Here is a 17,209-nt window from a genome sequence, read left to right on the forward strand (position 1 = left end):
GAAACCAAAGTAAGTGTCCCAGCCTTAAAATAAGGAATACCTTAAAAATCATTTAGCATATCTTCATTAAGAGTGAAACCCAGCAAGTTTTCAAAAATGCAAAGACATTCTCTCTGAAGCTCTGCAGCTCGTGCAACCCCACCCTCTGCTCCCATTCCTGATAACTTAAGGCCAAGGGAAGAGAACAATTCCTGAAACAAACATTAACAAAAACTTCCAGAGACCTGGCAGTTATGTAGTCCTAGGTTAATTAACAGTCTTGCATTTCAGGGATCTCCAATTCATCTCAAAGATGAACTAATTTCCCAAATGATTTCTATGGCGAGTACTTCCAAACAGTTTTTTCATTGGTTTTACAATGATGTTAGGGTCAAAAACATCAACTGAAGAAAGAAACATTCAGTCTCCATCAAGGACTTCTTCTTTAAGATATATTCCTACTGTGTCTGAGAATTAAGCATTAAAAAAAAAAAAAGGAAAGTAGAGGCTATTTCTTTTTCCTTTTCCTAAACTTTCTGGAAAGTATAAATATGGCATTAACTGTGCTATTATTATTCTTCATTATGAATTAAAGATGAACAAGTATGATTTAGGTTTTGCAACATAATCTTTTTTAAATACAAGGGAAATATTCTAATTAAAAATCACTTGAAATTTTCTGAAAAGTTTATATCACAATGTAACATGTTCTGGGTCACAAAGTGTTCACTGTTTCAGTAGTACAACAATTTTCTCCTTTTAGAAATTTCTAGAAAACGTCAAGTGATTATAATATGATGGCAATGACAGTACCTTTATTGTATTTATAAATCCACCATGATGCATTTTCAAGGAAGCAGTTGCTCTTCCTCATAAAACGTAATAAAATGCATTTAGTCAGATCCATCCTGCATAGAGTGAGACCTCTATCTACTAACTCTTGTTAAGACAGCAACTGCCTATGAAATGATCCAACCATTTTGGAGAGCAATCTGGAACTATGCCCAAAGGGCTATCAAAATGTGCATACCCTTTGACCCAGCAATAGCACTTCTAGGGCTATATCCTAAAGAGATCACACAAATAGGAAAAGGACCTACATGTACAAAAATATTCATTGCAGCTCTATTTGTGGTGGCAAAGAATTGGAAACTGAGAGGATGCCCATCAACTGGGGAATGGCTGAGCAAGTTGTGGTATATGAATGTGATGGAATACTATTGTGCTATAAGAAATGATGAACAGGCTGACTTCAGAAAAACCTGGAAAAACTTGTATGATTTGATGCTGAGTGAAGTGAGCAGAACCAAAAGAACGTTGTACACAATAACAGCCACGTTGTGTGATGACTAATATTGATAAACTTAACCCTTCCTGGCAATATGAGGATCTAAGACATCTCCAGAGACCTTGTGATGGAAAATGCTATCCACACCCAAAGAAAGAACTATGGAAGCCAAATTGTTATTTTTTTCTCTTCTGTTGAGTTTTGTTTCCTCTTTCTGATGGTTCCTCCTATTGGTTTTAATTTCTACTTACAACATCACTAATGTGAAAATATGTTTAATATGAATATAAATGTATAGCCTATATCAGATTGTGCGCTGTCTTGGGGAGGGTGGTGGGGAGGAAGGGGGAGAAAAATTTCAAACTCAAAAGCATATGGAAGTGATTATTGATAAATCAAAATAAATCAATAAAAAAAAAGTAGAGTAAGAAGGAAAAAGAAAAAAGACAGCAACTGCCCCCTCACTATTATTCCAGTATTACTCCTAGTTCTTGCTTTAAGATAGGCAGATTCCTGGTAGAGCAAAAAGACCACTAAGACTAAAAATCAGGAGATCTTGATTCTATCTCTAACTCCATCAGCTGACTGATTGGGGATTTTTGACAATCTTTGTTTCTCAATTTCTTCACTTATAAAATGTTGCAAATACAGCACTGTGGTAAAAATTCAAAAGAGATTCTATGAAAAAAGCAACAGATGTGACTTTTCCCTCCTCTGGGTTTTCATAATACTTACATCTGAGGTTCTCTCATGAATTGCATTTGGTATTATAGTTATTTGTGGATAGGTCTAATCTCCTAAGGCATAAGCTCCTTAAGTAGAGGAGGTGGGTATTTATTGGAGTGCTTTACATATTAGAGTACTTTATATTTTAATAAATACTTATTAAATTTGTCAAAAGCACTTCAAAAAAGTTGACGTCTCTGCACATACACAAAACAGTCAAATATCATTAGGTCAGAATAAAACTACCAAATACAAATACCAAATACCAATGGAATAAAAAAATTAGGTCATTGACTGTGATGAATATGATGGGAGACACTTGCTGAATCTTCCCCTACTCCCCTCATCTTCTAATAAACCATAATTTGTCTGCCGTTTTCCAAAGTCTTGTCTCTTATGGCCACAAATCTTCTTGACAATGTTGTCTACTAGTTTGGGATGATGGTTTTTCAACCTAATAAAATTTTCTTCTCCTCCGTCCCCTCCCAATTACCTTCAATTCTAAATTCAAAACACCAATCATACAAAAGAACTAAGCAACTAATAAATACATTCTGGAGTAAACCTGTCTTTATTTCTACATGTGATTTAAGCTAGCAAGGGAACAATAAGGAGAAAGATCATTTATTTATCATCACAATGGAAAAGTTCTCTTTACATAACTAAAAATAACTAACAATATAATTAGTAATCCTAGAAAAAAAATAAGGTTATACTGCAAATCAATTTTCTCATGGGATTTGATTTTACCTGTGGGATGATGCCTGCCTGGCTTTCTTCTTGTTTGCCCATCATCGTATAGGATTTTCCAGCACCTGTCTGTCCATAGGCAAAAATACAAACATTGTAGCCTTCAAAGGCATGCAAGAGCATTTCCTTTCCAATGTCATTGTACACCCGGTTCTGAGATGCAAAACAGGGATCTTCAGGCTACAAAGATTAAAAAGATAAAAATAAAGGATGTTTTATCTTCATGCTTTCATAAGTGTGTAGGACAACTAGTCGATCTTTGACTAACTGATTCTTGCACAATTGCTAGGAATAGGAAAGGAAAAATTAAAAATTAATCCCATATACAAAGATACTTCTTTGAACTTTACAAGAATATGTATTGCCTGGCATATGAGTATTCCAAGTTAAGTAACTATCAGTGACAAATGTTTCCAAAACCCTTTCAAACAACTCACTCTGGCAAATGGGCTTTGTCAACCAAAACCTAGAAAATGAAACTTCTTATTCACCACCATCACCATCACCACAAACAAACAAACCCTTAAATACAAGAGAATTTAGTGATGAAAAGCCAGTTCAAATTGGCTTAAGAACAATTCTTGGAAGTCAGTAAGGTTTCGTGTCCAATACAGTTGGAGCAGAGTGTGCTGATGCTACTACTATGATTTTTTTTCTGATTTTACATTGGGAAGTCTGGATCCCTAACCCCAATTTTTTTCCCAGTCTATAAAACTTTAAAAGATCTATGATTTCACTAGTTAAATCTAAACTCATGTTCCTCAATTGAGTTTTTTTTTAAAATGTAAGAACTTAAACAGTTCTACTGGAACAAAACTGTAACTTCATCATTAGCTATGGATATATTCCTCATGTCCTTATTTTCCCTCAAAATTTCATTGACAAATATAACGAACTGCTGCTTAACATACTGTTAATTAGCACTTCGACTTACCTATGGCAAAATTATGATGTTCTTTATACCCCAAGAGCACTTGGCACAGTGCCCTGTATATAATACATTTGTTAAATGAATGATGGTTCTGAGATACTGCAAGTAAGATCCTGAAATGTCTTAAGAGACTTCCATAAATTAACTTATGACTGGTATCATTTTAATATACAATATATTTACTGTGTTTCAAATCTTTACAAGTTGGTGATCCAAATGCACTTACTAACAAAATCCTTGACATTAACTGCTTACAAATAAAAAATATGGAAAGTTAATTAGAATTATCCCCAAAGCAAGAAGGCATTGTGGGATGAGGAGGAAAAAAAAGAGAAAGAAAGCAAAGGGTAAACTTAAGGAGATCTAACAACAGAGGAATTTCAAAGGCTTTTGCCAGGTTTTTGGGGGATGAAGCACTCACCGAGGTGTGAGACCAGTAGGAGTAGTCAAAGCTGAAGGACTTTGGCGCTTCCTTTGGGTTCTTTGGGTTGACAATACCTAAAGGAGAAAAAAATGTGGGGTTTTTAAAAAAATCTTAAGTCATTCAGTCATTAAAACTCTTTGGTTAAACATATATCCTCAGTATCAGATCAAAAAACTTACCATGTAATACTGTATTACATACAAAGTAAAATTAGATCAGTACAACCATACCACTGAATTTTGATAGGGCATATAGGTCAGGAAAAATAAACACATTTTTATGAAGTTGTTAGTGTATGGAATATTTTTTTAAAAATCTAAAAATATGTATATATTACAGCAGTTGACCTCCTCATAAAAGCCAGTAGCAGAAAGTTGGAAATGGGCCATGTTACTATATCAAGGATGAAACTAAACTTCCTAGGGCTTTAAACTTTTAGGTCAGAAATTAATGCATTACAATTAAAAAAAAACCAAGAGTAAGGCTACCATCTAACAAAAATTAAAAAACATTTATCAGCTCTTTTCATTTACTTCAAAAAGGTATTCACTTTTGGAAGCTGCCCTTGATATTTGGCTGAAGTCCATGCCACCAATAACTGATGTTCCTAAAGGCTTGAAACCCACCCCTCTCCCCCAAAGAACTACAGAAATACAGTTTACTATAAATAGTTAACTATCTTGACATGTTATAAACAGAAGGGAAAATTCTTTTTTTGACTCAATGAGCTTCCACCAAAGTAATTCCTAATGTAAACTAGTCATATTACTCCTTACAGACAGCATGAGAATGCTAAGGCTTAACTCCTTTTTCTTTTTTCGTGCGTACAAAGTTTCAGATCCCCTTAATCTATATGGTGAAGAATCTTTAATACATGAACTCATGTATTAAACCTCAAGCAGATGCTGTGTCTCTAAGGCAGGGCCACAATCCAAGGCTATCAGAGATGGAGAAAGAAAAAAAGTCTACCATAGGCAGCTGCTTGTGACACAAATAGCAACAGTTGCTACTGTACTTCTCTTGCTTAATTCCATTGCATATGGTATTGCCAGAATCTAACATTCCAACCTCAAATGCTGACAAACATGCAGAATGGAGGATTACTATAGCTCATATTACAGTCATGTGACACTTGATCTAGATAGCAACAAAACATACTCATATAAAAGATAACCTAAGCAATGAAATATGCTTCCAGACAAAGGGAAAAGATTACAAAATTGTCTAACATTACAAATAGCATTTTAATTATCATTCATGGAATTTAGGATTTCACAAAGAAAACTGCATTCGAAGGCCCATTTTTGTCACCTTTCTGAAACTTAAGGTACATTACATTTTGAAGCGTCTTTGGCCACAAACCATATAAATATACTGCAAGTATACACTGAGCACTGATTAGGTGCATTTAAGACATGGACACTATGTATAGAAAATTCCCTCTTGAGAAATTAAAAACATATGCAACAAAGGATTCTACAAAATAACTAGACATTTATTCTTTTTAAAAATATATTATTTATTTAATTAAATATTTACTAATTACACATAAAACAATTTTGCTCCTTCCCCGCCCCTTAAGAAGGCAAGCAATATATCAATTATACATGTGAAGTCATACAAAACATATTTCCATATTAGCCATATTACAAAAGAAAACATCCAAAAATCCCCCAGGAAAAAGAAAGAAAGAAAGAAAAAAAGTATGCTCCAATCTGCACTCAGAGTTCATCAGTTCTCTCCCTGGAGGTGGATAGCATTTATTGTCATGGGCCCCTTGGAAATGTCTTGGATCATTGTCTTGATCAGAATAGTTAAGTCTTTCACAGGTGATCACTGTTCCAATATTGTGTTTATTGTGTACAATGTCTTGCTAGTTTTGCTCACTTCACTTTGCATCAATTCATTTAAGTCTTTCTAGGTTTTTCTGAAAACACCCTGCTCATCATTTCCTATAGCACAACAGTATTCCATCAAAATCATTTACCACAACTTGTTCAGCCATTACCCAATTAATGTGCTTCTCAATTTTCAGTTCTTTGGCACCACAAAAAGAGTTGCTGTAAATATTTTTGTACAAATAGGTTCTTTTCCCTTTTCTTTGATTTCTTTCAAATATAGACCTAATAGTGCTACTGATGTGTATAAAGAGTATACACAGTTTTATAGCCCTTTGGGTGTAATTCCAAAATGTTCTCCAGAGTGGAACAGTTTACAACTAGACCAACTTAGCAAAGCTGCAAGATATAAGACACATTTATTCTTTATGATAAGCCAATGGCTCAATTTTAGCATCTCAACTCAGTCATGGCAAGAATGGAAGCCATAAAAAGAAAATGCAAAGAAATATGAATTTTCAATTAAGCTCATTCCTTAAAAAAAAAAAAGAAAAAAGTATGTGTGTGTATACACACACACACAAAATCTTTTTATGCATCCCAATATCATTTTTCTGAGTTACAAACTGATTCATAGAAATGTTAAATGACTAGAACTACACCCATTCAATTTAATCAATTCAACTTCATGACTCTGTCTACCATGTCTTTTTCCAATACCCAGAAAAAAAGGGGGGTGAGAATACATCTCTCATTAAAAATATCCCTGCCAAGTGATCCAAAATTGTGAAGGATAGTAGCTTTAGTATAAATATCAAGATACTGGCACTCAAATATCTATAACAGTAGACATCCCAAGCACAAAATAGGGCAGAGAGATATTTACAACATTCATTATACTACATCATTGAAAAACTACATGCCAGCTATACCCTTGGATCCAGCAATACCACTACCAGGTCTGTATCCCAAAGAGATTATAAAAAAGGGAAAAGGACCTACATGTACAAAAATATTTACAGCAGCTCTTTTTATGGTGGCAAAGAATTGGAAATTGAGGGGATGCCCATCAATTGGTGGACTTAGACTGAACAGGTTGTGGTATATGAATATAATGGAATACTACTACTCCATAAGAAATGATGAGCAAGTGGATTTCAAAAAAACCTGGAAAGACAGGAAGTGATGCTGAGTGAAGTGAGCAGAAACAGAAAAACATTGTACACAGTAACAGTAACATCATATGATGATCAACTATGATTGACTTAGCTCTCCTCAGCAATAAAATGACCCAAGACAATTCCAAAAGACTTATGATGGAAAATACTATCCGTTTGCAGAGAAAGAACTGATGAAGTTTGAATATAGATCAAAGCATACTATTTTCACTTTTTTTCATGATGTTTTCCTTTTGTTCTGTTTCTTCTTTCACAACATGACTAATACGGAAATGTTTTACACAATTGTATATATATATATGTTTTATATATAATATATGTTTCATATATATTATATAATATATATTGTGTGATATATATTATATATGATATTATATATCGTATATACAATATTCATGTGATATATATTATATATATATATTATATATATATATATGAAACCTATATCAAATTGCTTACTATCTTAGGGAGGAGGGAAGGGAAAAAGGGAGGGAGAAAATTTTGAAACTCAAAATCTTATAAAAATGAATGTTAAAAATTGTCCTTACATATAATTGGAAAAATAAAATACTATTAAAAAAAAAAAAGAAAAACTACATGCTGGATCACTGCCAAAATTAACAAAACCACTTAGCCAATAAGCCAAATCAGTTGCAGCAAACTATTGGAAATTTGCCCTGACATATTTTAAGTCTGTTCTAACATATTTTAGAAAATGACCCTGACTTTATTCACATTCTCTAGTCACTTATCTTCAACTCCCCATAAGATATCGCCAACTGGATATACTAACACCTGAAACTGAAGAAGTCAGAAGAGAGTTCATTTTCCCTGCCAAACAGGTAACTCTTCACAATCTTCCTAATGCAAGTCATTTATAGTTACTTGTTACATCTCGTTTTGCTACTCTCATTCACTGAAAATATAAGACTAATGCCTCACTTTTCCTTTACCTGTTTATATGAAAAGTTTGTATTTTTCTAGAAAAACATTAAGGATAAAAGTGAGGACAGTGTTACAAAACACTAGTGTCACTACCATGACTACTTTTAAAAATTCCAAGCATAAAGCCCCTTCTTTTTGCTTCTTCCTCTGTCTTTCATTCCAGAGTCAGTCTTGCTGCTTTCTCCCTGCAATATCTATTCTTTTTCATTTCTATAACTACAAATGTTGCAGGCCCACATTAGCTCATGCCTAAATAACTTCCAAAGCTTATGAATTCATCTGTAAAATGAAGTCCCAGTTCTTCTGTAGCCAGCTTCCTCCTATTCTAATCCATCCTACAGAATTCTATTCCTCAAGCACCATTTTCATTATGTTAATTCTACTCCTCAGTGATCTACAATGGCTCCTTCTATCACAACAATGTAAAATGGAAGTATGTACTAAAAAAAAAAAATCAAAAGTGAATGTAACACAATTATAAAGATCATGCAGGACCCAAAAGGAAAGATAGGTGAAACCCCTTTGTGGACCTTTGTGGAGGTGGGAGATTCATAGTGTCACACAGCGTACATGTTTTGCGGCTTTTTCAATGTATCCAATTTTGTGCTGCTTCTTTTTCCTCTTTAAAAAATACTAATTGTTATATGGGATGGCTCTCAGGGAGGGAGAGAGATACTTGGGATAACTGTGATGATGTTTTTAAAAAAGAAATATTGAAGGACATGGATTCAGAGAAACCTGGAAAGACTTGTATGAACTGATACTGAGTGAAGTAAATAGAACCAGGAGAACAATTTAGATAATAACAATATTATAAAGACAAACAACTTTGAACAACTCAGACATTCTGATCATAATAATGACCAACCATAATTCCAGAAGACAAATTATGAAATATGCTACTCACCTCCTGGTAAAGAGGTGAAAGACTTACGAGTGCAAAAGAGACATATATATGTACATGCGAATACACATATATCCCATTTTGGACATGACAAGTGAAGAAATTTGCTTTGCTTGAGTATGCATGTTTGTAAAAGGGGTTTTTCTCTGGGTTGGAAGGGTGGGAAGAAGACAAGGTAGATTTTGTTGTTTGAAAAAAAATGCAGGGGCAGCTAGTTGGCGCAGTGGTTAGAACACTGGCCCTGAAGTCAGGAGGACCTGAGTTCAAATCCGACCTCAGACCAAACACTTGACACGTACCAGCTGTGTGACCTTGGGCAAGTCACTTAACCCCAATTGCCTCACAAAAAAAAAGAAAGAAAAAAATGCAGTTTAGTTTTTTTTTTTAAATGAGGCAACATTGCTTGTGAAGTTGAAAGGTCAATTGATCCATCTTCCTAGTCAAACATGAATGTGAGCCGAAACAAGGTAAGGCTAGTTAGCAATAACCAGAACTGGAAACATTAGAGGTTGATGTCACAGCTTGGGAAAGCAAGAGTTCAAGTTCTTATAGGAGTGAATAAAGTGGTAAGAATGTCTAGTATCCTTTCAAAAATTATTTCATGCCCTCGCTATCACTCATATAATTGTTAACATTCATTTAATAATTTATATTATCAGTGGAAATGGAGACTAACTGGTCATTATCTTTTTAAAGCTAGGATTTTATACACTTGAACACAGTATTAATAGTTCTCCCAATTCCCTAATGGCAATCAAGGCAACATGATCCAGTACAAACAGCATTGGACTAGGTAAGAGTCAGGAGAAATGGGTTCAAGTCCTGGTTCTACCAGTATCTGTGTGACCCTGATCAGGTCACTTTCTCTCTCTGAACCTCAGTTTCTTCAGTTGTAAAATGAGGAGGTTAAACTAAATTATCCCATTTCAGTGCTACCATTCTATCATTCTATGAACAACAAACAATTCACAGGTGGCTTTTTTTGGTTCTATCTATACCACTAACTCTTTACCACCCAATTACCATTAAATTTTTCTTTATTGCAGACCTCTCTTCCCATGCATAGTGATACCATTTGAGCATGCAGTCAAGGATCAGAATGAACCACATAGAGATTTTTATAAATGATTTTTTCTCCTCCTACCATGCACTTCATCTGATACTTCACTACAAGACATACCCAGATAATGTTTTGATTATAGAGCCCTAGAAAATGAAGAAGACAATCACAACAGAGTTTGTATTTAAAGGCCCTTTTATTTTTGAGAACAAATTTGTTTATGTGTTATCTCAAAGTCCCAATGTAGCAATTAAACTGTTGTTGGCAAACTAATACTAAAAAATTTGTAGACAACTGTAATTAGTCTATCAGCAAGGCAATGGTGTAACTTTAGATTAACTTTTCTAAGAAAATGTTTTTAACCTTTCATTAGCAAGCTCAATGACATTACCTTCAACACAATCTCTTTCTTCCAAAAGCGCCCTGTATACGATACACAAATGAGAAAAAAAACCATATAAAATGAAAACTGTTATATTTGAAGACCAATGAATTTTTTAAAAGTAGAACTTTCTGAGGATCATACACCAAATATACGCCTAAAAACTATGTTGCATAGCAGGGTCAAAACTGAAACAAAGAATATTCCTGTAAGAGCAGCATTATAATTTGTGTTTGCCTTCCTTACCAACAATTCAGCAGCAAACAAATCAAACAAAAAAACAAGACACACAAAAAAATCTCTAGAGTCACTTAACACAACAAAATTTGACTCCACATTCTACAGCATAAGCATAAATGTACTGTACACACTGATTATACAAAGTGAATACATAGCACATAAATACAACTCTGATGCATCTACTCCTGGGTCCATTTTGGTGATTTCATTGGCATATGGAATTAGTTCTGTGGTTTCACAAAATCCTTCAATCAGAGAGTTGGAATGGCCACCTCCTCAGCCATTAAGTCCAACCCATAACCTTGACCAGTCAGAGCTAGAATGTGCCAGAAGCTCCACTGGAACCCAGCACCTCCTGACTGCAGTTTCCAGTATCTTTGAAAGGCTCTGGTATCGCTCTGCTTGTCCTTGGAATGAAAAACTAGAAATGAGGTCGAAGTTGGAAAGAGGCAGAATTCACTTTAAATGAAAACTTTTCTAACAACTAGACTTTTCAAGAAGTCATATGGGTTCTCCATGAAGGTTACAAAACGAGATTACTGCTTTTGGGAATGAGTGACCTTTGAGAGGGCCTCTTCTAATGTCAACATTCTGTAACAACATAACATAAAGGGGCCCTTGCAAAAGTATCGCTTGTTTTTGCATCCCTAGCACCCAGCAATAGGCCTAACATGTAGTAGACATGATAAACATTTGCTGTTTGACTGATTGACCAAGTTCATCAAGCACCACACTTCACTAGAAAGACAGAAAACTAATTACCAGATTATGAGCCCAGGCATTCAAAAATCATTTTTGTTGTTCAGTCATTTCAGTCGTGTCTGACCCTTCATGACCCCATTTGGGGTTTTCTTGGCAGAGATACTGGAGTGGTTTGCCATTCCCTTCTCCAGCTCATTTTACAGATGAGGAACCAGAGACAAATAGGGTTAAGTGGGTTGGCCAGGGTCACACAGCTACTAAGTGTCTGGAGCCAAATTTGAACTCAGGTCTTCCTGACTCCAGGCCTTTCTGACTCCAGACCTAGTGCTCTATCCGCTGTGCTACCTACCTGACCTTAAAAATTATAACAGCTACTATTATTTATATAGCATAATATATGGTAGGGTATATTATTATCCTCATTTTAAAGATGAGGAAATTGAGATTGACAGTGATTAAGTGACTTGGCCAAAGTCATACAGTTAGTACATGTCTGAAGCCAGATTTAAACTCACATCTTCCTGACACCAAGTCCCATGCTCTATCAACACACCTTCTAAAGCATTATACAAACTAACCACCAGAAATAACAGTATTTCTATAGGAATATATATTAACCTTGAAATGGTAGAAGCAGCCCTTGTAGTAATAATGATGATTCTCAGTGTCAATAACAGTGACCCATTAGCCTGGAGCTCACAGCATGCAGCAGAAGGAAAAATAGTACAGAGTAAGTTTAGGCAGCTGCTGTTCAGTGAGGAGTAGGAAAGAAGTTACTGGGGGCAGAGAGGAGGAAGAAGTTGTGAAGAGCTAGAGTGGGAAGGATGAGAAGTAACAATAAGTACAATGAAGAAAGTCTAGGGAATTGTGCAATTTCATTTTAACAACTAGAAGAGTGCACAGTAGAAGAAAGGACGGTGATAGATCAATTTTCTCTCCCATCCCAACACAAAGACCTTTTCCCTTTCTCACCCAAATGTTCCCCATAGTGCTATCCTCAAGTTCACAAATAGTCATACATAACAAAGAGTGCTTCTCTGTCTCTCTCCCTCTCTCTCATGAATGTACTAAAGCAGGCAAGGCTGCCCTTCTCCCTTTGAGTCAAAGCCTAGCCACTAAGAGGCACCAATACTTACCCTCCTTTTAGACAGTTTTAGAAGCAGCCTGGGTCAATTAAGAGGAAGCATGGTATAATAAATAGATAGGATGCTGGACCTGGATACATGAAGACCCAGGTTTGAATCTTGTCTCAGACCAGCTAGCTTTGGTAACTTCTCTGGGCCTAAGGTTCCCCACCTGTAAAATGGGGGAGGGCAGACCAGATGGCTCCTCAGGGACCTTCCAGTTCTTTATCTATGTTCCCTATAATTTGTATAACTCTGCCCAGCTGACCTGGATGAAGAAGGGATACAGAAAGACAAGTGAAGAAGAGAATGGGAGTGCTCCTCTGAACTCTAATATTCAGTGGAAAGTAGATACACATAAGTCAGGCACTGAGGGACGGAGGGACCAAATGGGACTGACTCACCCACAAGCCAACCTAGAACAGAAAACAGGAATTTATTTGAGCAGCCCAAAGAGGAAACTAAGCTGTGGTGCCTGAGTTTTAAAACAAACAAAAACCAAAGGTTAAAAAAAAAAGATACTATGACCAGGAGCCACAAAAGACCTATCACTAAGATACCAGGGGAATCTCAAGCTGACTGAGAGCTGTTCCCCTGGCAAAGAATTCTCAAGCACCATCTGCTGCAGGGGAAGGTAAAGGAGAGAAATCAACAAAGAGAGAACCAGCAATGGCAGTGGAGGACAGAGATACCTGGGAAGGAAAACTGGGAAGGAAAAGGTAGAGGTTCTAAACCTTTTATGTGTCATGGACCTTTCAGGAAGTGTGGTGAAGTTAATGGACCCCTTTAATGAAAAATGTTTTTAAATGCATAAAACAAAATACATAGGATTACAAAGAAAATAAATTGTCAAAATATTTTAAATTGAATAGAACCCAAAGTGTTCCATAAACCCCAGGTTTTAAGCACCACTGGCATTAAAGGATTCCTAATTCCTAAAGGAATCCTAAAGGATTCCTGGAAACCTATAGGCCACAGGGTGGCCTAGTGAGTACAGAGTTGGTCTCAGAGACAGGGAGGCAGGAGGTTCAGTCCTAACCCTGATGCTGATCAACTGTGTGACCCTGGGGAGTCACTTAACCTTTCTAGGTCCAAGGCACCTCTCTTAAGACTAAGTAAGGGAGAAGGCACAGCTGGGGATCAGTAGATGAGGATCTTCACAGGAAACTCCTTACAATGAGGAAATCACAGGTGGGATAAACAAACATGTATGGCCGGATTGAATGGAGGAGCAGTAGAACATCAGAAGGGAACAGTGACCCAAAGATGCTGGCCAAAGAACAACGCAATATAGATACAGAATCAATCACCCAGTGGAAGAATGACCTGCAAACTTTCCCCTTCCTGGGGATCCAACCCAAGCCAAGATTATAAATCATGGAAATAGTACAAGGGTCAGGGGGAAAGGGTCCCATTGAATGCTGCCTTGTAATTCTCTTGGGGCTTAGAAAATCCTTTAAAATTTTTTTTAATTCCATATTTTGAACCTTGTAAGACTAAGGGGTTGTACTAACCAGAAGCAGAGTGATTACTCTCAGGGGAAGATCAGATATTAAAGTGACTGGGTTTTCCAGCCATTTGGGTGAAATGTACTGGAGGGCAGAGGTCCCCAAAATGTGCTTGGACCTTCTGTGTCAGGAAGAAGCATCTGATACCAGAGTTGTTAAGTATACGATTCCACCTCCAAATATACTACAATCATATACACCCCTGTGTCAAAATCACTTTATTATCCATATTATGTACATTGGCAAATTGACTTCTGAGGCTATAAGTATTATTCTTACATCTCTTGTTGTTTCTTCCTAGAAATTACTACGCATGTTCCCTCAAGCTTTCTCCGCGTCATATTCATTGCTCTACCAAGTGTCTGGTTTTTTTTTTTAATTTTTACTTTTAACTGGACATTTTTCTCAATCTTCTGAAATTAAATTTTGAGGAAGCAAGTGGCACAGTCCAGAGAGCACTGGGCTTGGAGTCAGAAAGAACTGAGTTCAAATCCAGCTTCTGATACTTCCTGGCTGTGTGACCCTGGACAAGTCCATGCAGTGTGAACCCAAGTCACTTCAACTTCTGTTTGCCTCAGTTTCTTCAACTGTAAAATGGGGATAATAAAAGCACGTACCTCTCAGGATTATTGTGAGGATCAAATGAGCTAATATTTGTAAAAAATGCTTAGCACAGTACCTAGCACATAGCAAGTGCTATATACATATATACATACATACATACATACATACATACATACATACGTACATATATCTCTCTCTATATATATATGCTTATTCCCTTCTTTCTCTCCCTTTCCCTTCCCCAATTTAAAATCTCTTTGATCAAGTCAACCAGTGTCCTGCCAAATATTCTTCTAAACATTCCCCAATATATAGGCAAAGTATGAACAACTTCTAAAAGAATTCCAAACTACTAAGAAATACATTAAAGACTACTACAAATCACTAATAACACGAGAAATGTAAAAACAAAACAAAAAACAACTCCCCATCTCATACCCAGCAAATTAGGAAAGTTGACAAAAGGTGAAAAAAATCAAAGTTGGAGAGGCATACTAATGGACTGACTGTTGTTAGAGATGTGCACTGATCCAACTATTCTAGAAAGGAGACTGGAATTATGCTAAGAAAGTAACTAAAACATTCATTATCTTTGACTCAGAGATCGAGTTATTAGAGCATATACCCAAAAGAAACCAGAGAAAAGTATTATATGCATCCAACATTTTTTGTAGTGGCAAAAAACTGGAAATAAAGTAGATGTCTTCAGAAAAACTGGGAAAGACTTATATGAACTGATACTGAGTGAAGTGAGTAGAACCAAGACAACACCACACACAGTAACAGCCACATTGTGTGATGACTAACTTTGATAGACTTAGCTCTTCTCAGCAACTCAAACATCAAAGACAGTTCCAAAAGACTCATGATGGAAAATGCTATCCACATCCAGAGAAAGAACTATGGAATTTGAATGCAGATCGAAGCATACTGTTTTCTCTTTTTTTGTTGTTTTGTTTTGTTTCTTCTTTCTTGTGGTTCCTCCCATTGGTTCTAATTCTTCTTTACAACATGACTAATGTAAAAATATGTTTAATATGAATGTATATGTATAGCCTAAATCAGATTGCATGTTTGGGGAGGGAGGAGGAGAGGGAGGGGGAGAAAATTTAAAACTCAAAATCTTATGGAAGTGAATGTTGAAAACTAAAAGTAAATTAATTAATTAAAAAAAATAGATGCCCACTGATGAAGAAACAACAAATAAAAAACTGAGGTGTGCTGTCTTTCAAGGGCAGCTTGGTGGTGCAATGGATAGAGCACTAGGCCTGGAGTCAAAAATATCTGAGTTCAAACTTGACCTCAGACACTTACTAGCTATGTGACCCAGGGAAAGTCACTTAACTCATTTGTCTCAGTTTCCTCACTTATAAAATGAGGATAACAACAGCACCTCTTTCTCAGGGTTGTTTTCAGGATCATTTGAGATAATAACTGGAAAGTGCTTAACACATTACCTGGCACTTAGTAAGTGCTATATACATGTTAGCTATTATTATTATTATTATTATTATCTTTTCCCCCAAACCCTCCTCTTTTTCTAATTACTGTCCTCTTCCCTATTACTGCTGAGAGGACACTACCATCCTCCCAGTCAACCAGGCTTCCAACTGAGGTTTCATCTTCCACTCTTCACTCTCTCTCTTACCCCTATATCCAGTCTGTCACCAATGTCTGTAAATTTTACCTTCAAAATATCTCTAGGATGCACCTCCTTTTGTCCTCTGACACTGTCCCTATTCTGGTGCAGGCCTTCATCACCTCACACCTAGACTACTGCAATAGCTGCTGGTTGGTTTCCCTGATAGAAGTTTTTCCGCACTCCAGTGCCTCCTCTACTCAGCAGTTAAAGTGATCTCCTTAAGTGCAGTTCTGACAATGCTGACTCCATAAACTCCAGTGGCTCCCTAACACCTCCAGGATCAAATACAAAACCCTCTTTTTGGTGTTCAAAGCCCTTCATAACTTGCCCACCCCCATGTTTCAATCTTCTTTCCCTTCTTCTGTGATTCAGTGACACTACCCTCCTTGCTGTTCCATAAACAAGATACTCTGTATCTCAGCTTTGGACATTTTCTCTGTCTATCTCCCATGCTTGGAAAGCTCTCTCCTCTCATCTTTACCTCCTGATTTCCCTGGCTGCCTTTAAGGCCTTTAAGGCCCAGATAAAATCCTACCTTCCTCAGGAAGCCTTCTCTAACCCCTCTTAATTCTAGTGCCCTCCCTCTGTTAATTATTTCATATTTATCCTGTATGGAGCTTGTTTGTACAGATTTGTTTAGATGTTGACTCTTCGATTGGATTGTGAGCTCCTTAAAGGCAGGCCTGTCCTTTGCATTTTTTTGTAGCCTCTGTGCTTAGCATGCGACCAGGTACATAGTAGGCACTTAACTGCCTAACTGACTACATGAATGTAATGAAATATAATTTGCATAAGAAATGCTGAATGTGAAGAATACAGAGAAGCATCAAAGACTTAAATGAACAGACGAGAAGTGAAGTAAGCAGAATAAGGAAAAGAACATAGAAATCTTACAGTACAACCCTACACACAAATTTCTCCCAGAGTAAGCATTTTAAAATGGAATATGGAGTTACAAATGAATAAAATTTAAAAAGTTCTTAGAATGTACTCTTTTCACAGAAAACCAATTGTATCCTGTGAA

The 17,209-nt window shown here is 36.3% G+C and overlaps 1 protein-coding gene across 2 annotated transcripts in view; it reads right to left on the reverse strand.

Annotated features, from left to right (window-relative positions):
- Positions 1–17,209, reverse strand: part of KIF1B (kinesin family member 1B) — a 185,258-nt gene that overhangs the window by 126,556 nt on the left and 41,493 nt on the right. For both annotated transcript variants that reach the window (XM_027844030.1, XM_027844032.1), the window contains exons 3-4: positions 4,096–4,172; positions 2,744–2,923 (exon numbers count right to left, since the gene is read on the reverse strand). In XM_027844030.1, the coding sequence (XP_027699831.1) occupies positions 2,744–2,923; positions 4,096–4,172 (257 nt within the window). The remainder of the gene's footprint in view (positions 1–2,743; positions 2,924–4,095; positions 4,173–17,209) is intronic.

This window comes from Vombatus ursinus, unplaced genomic scaffold (genome assembly GCF_900497805.2).
Source record: "Vombatus ursinus unplaced genomic scaffold, bare-nosed wombat genome assembly UNPS02014932.1, whole genome shotgun sequence".
NCBI lineage: Eukaryota > Metazoa > Chordata > Mammalia > Diprotodontia > Vombatidae > Vombatus > Vombatus ursinus.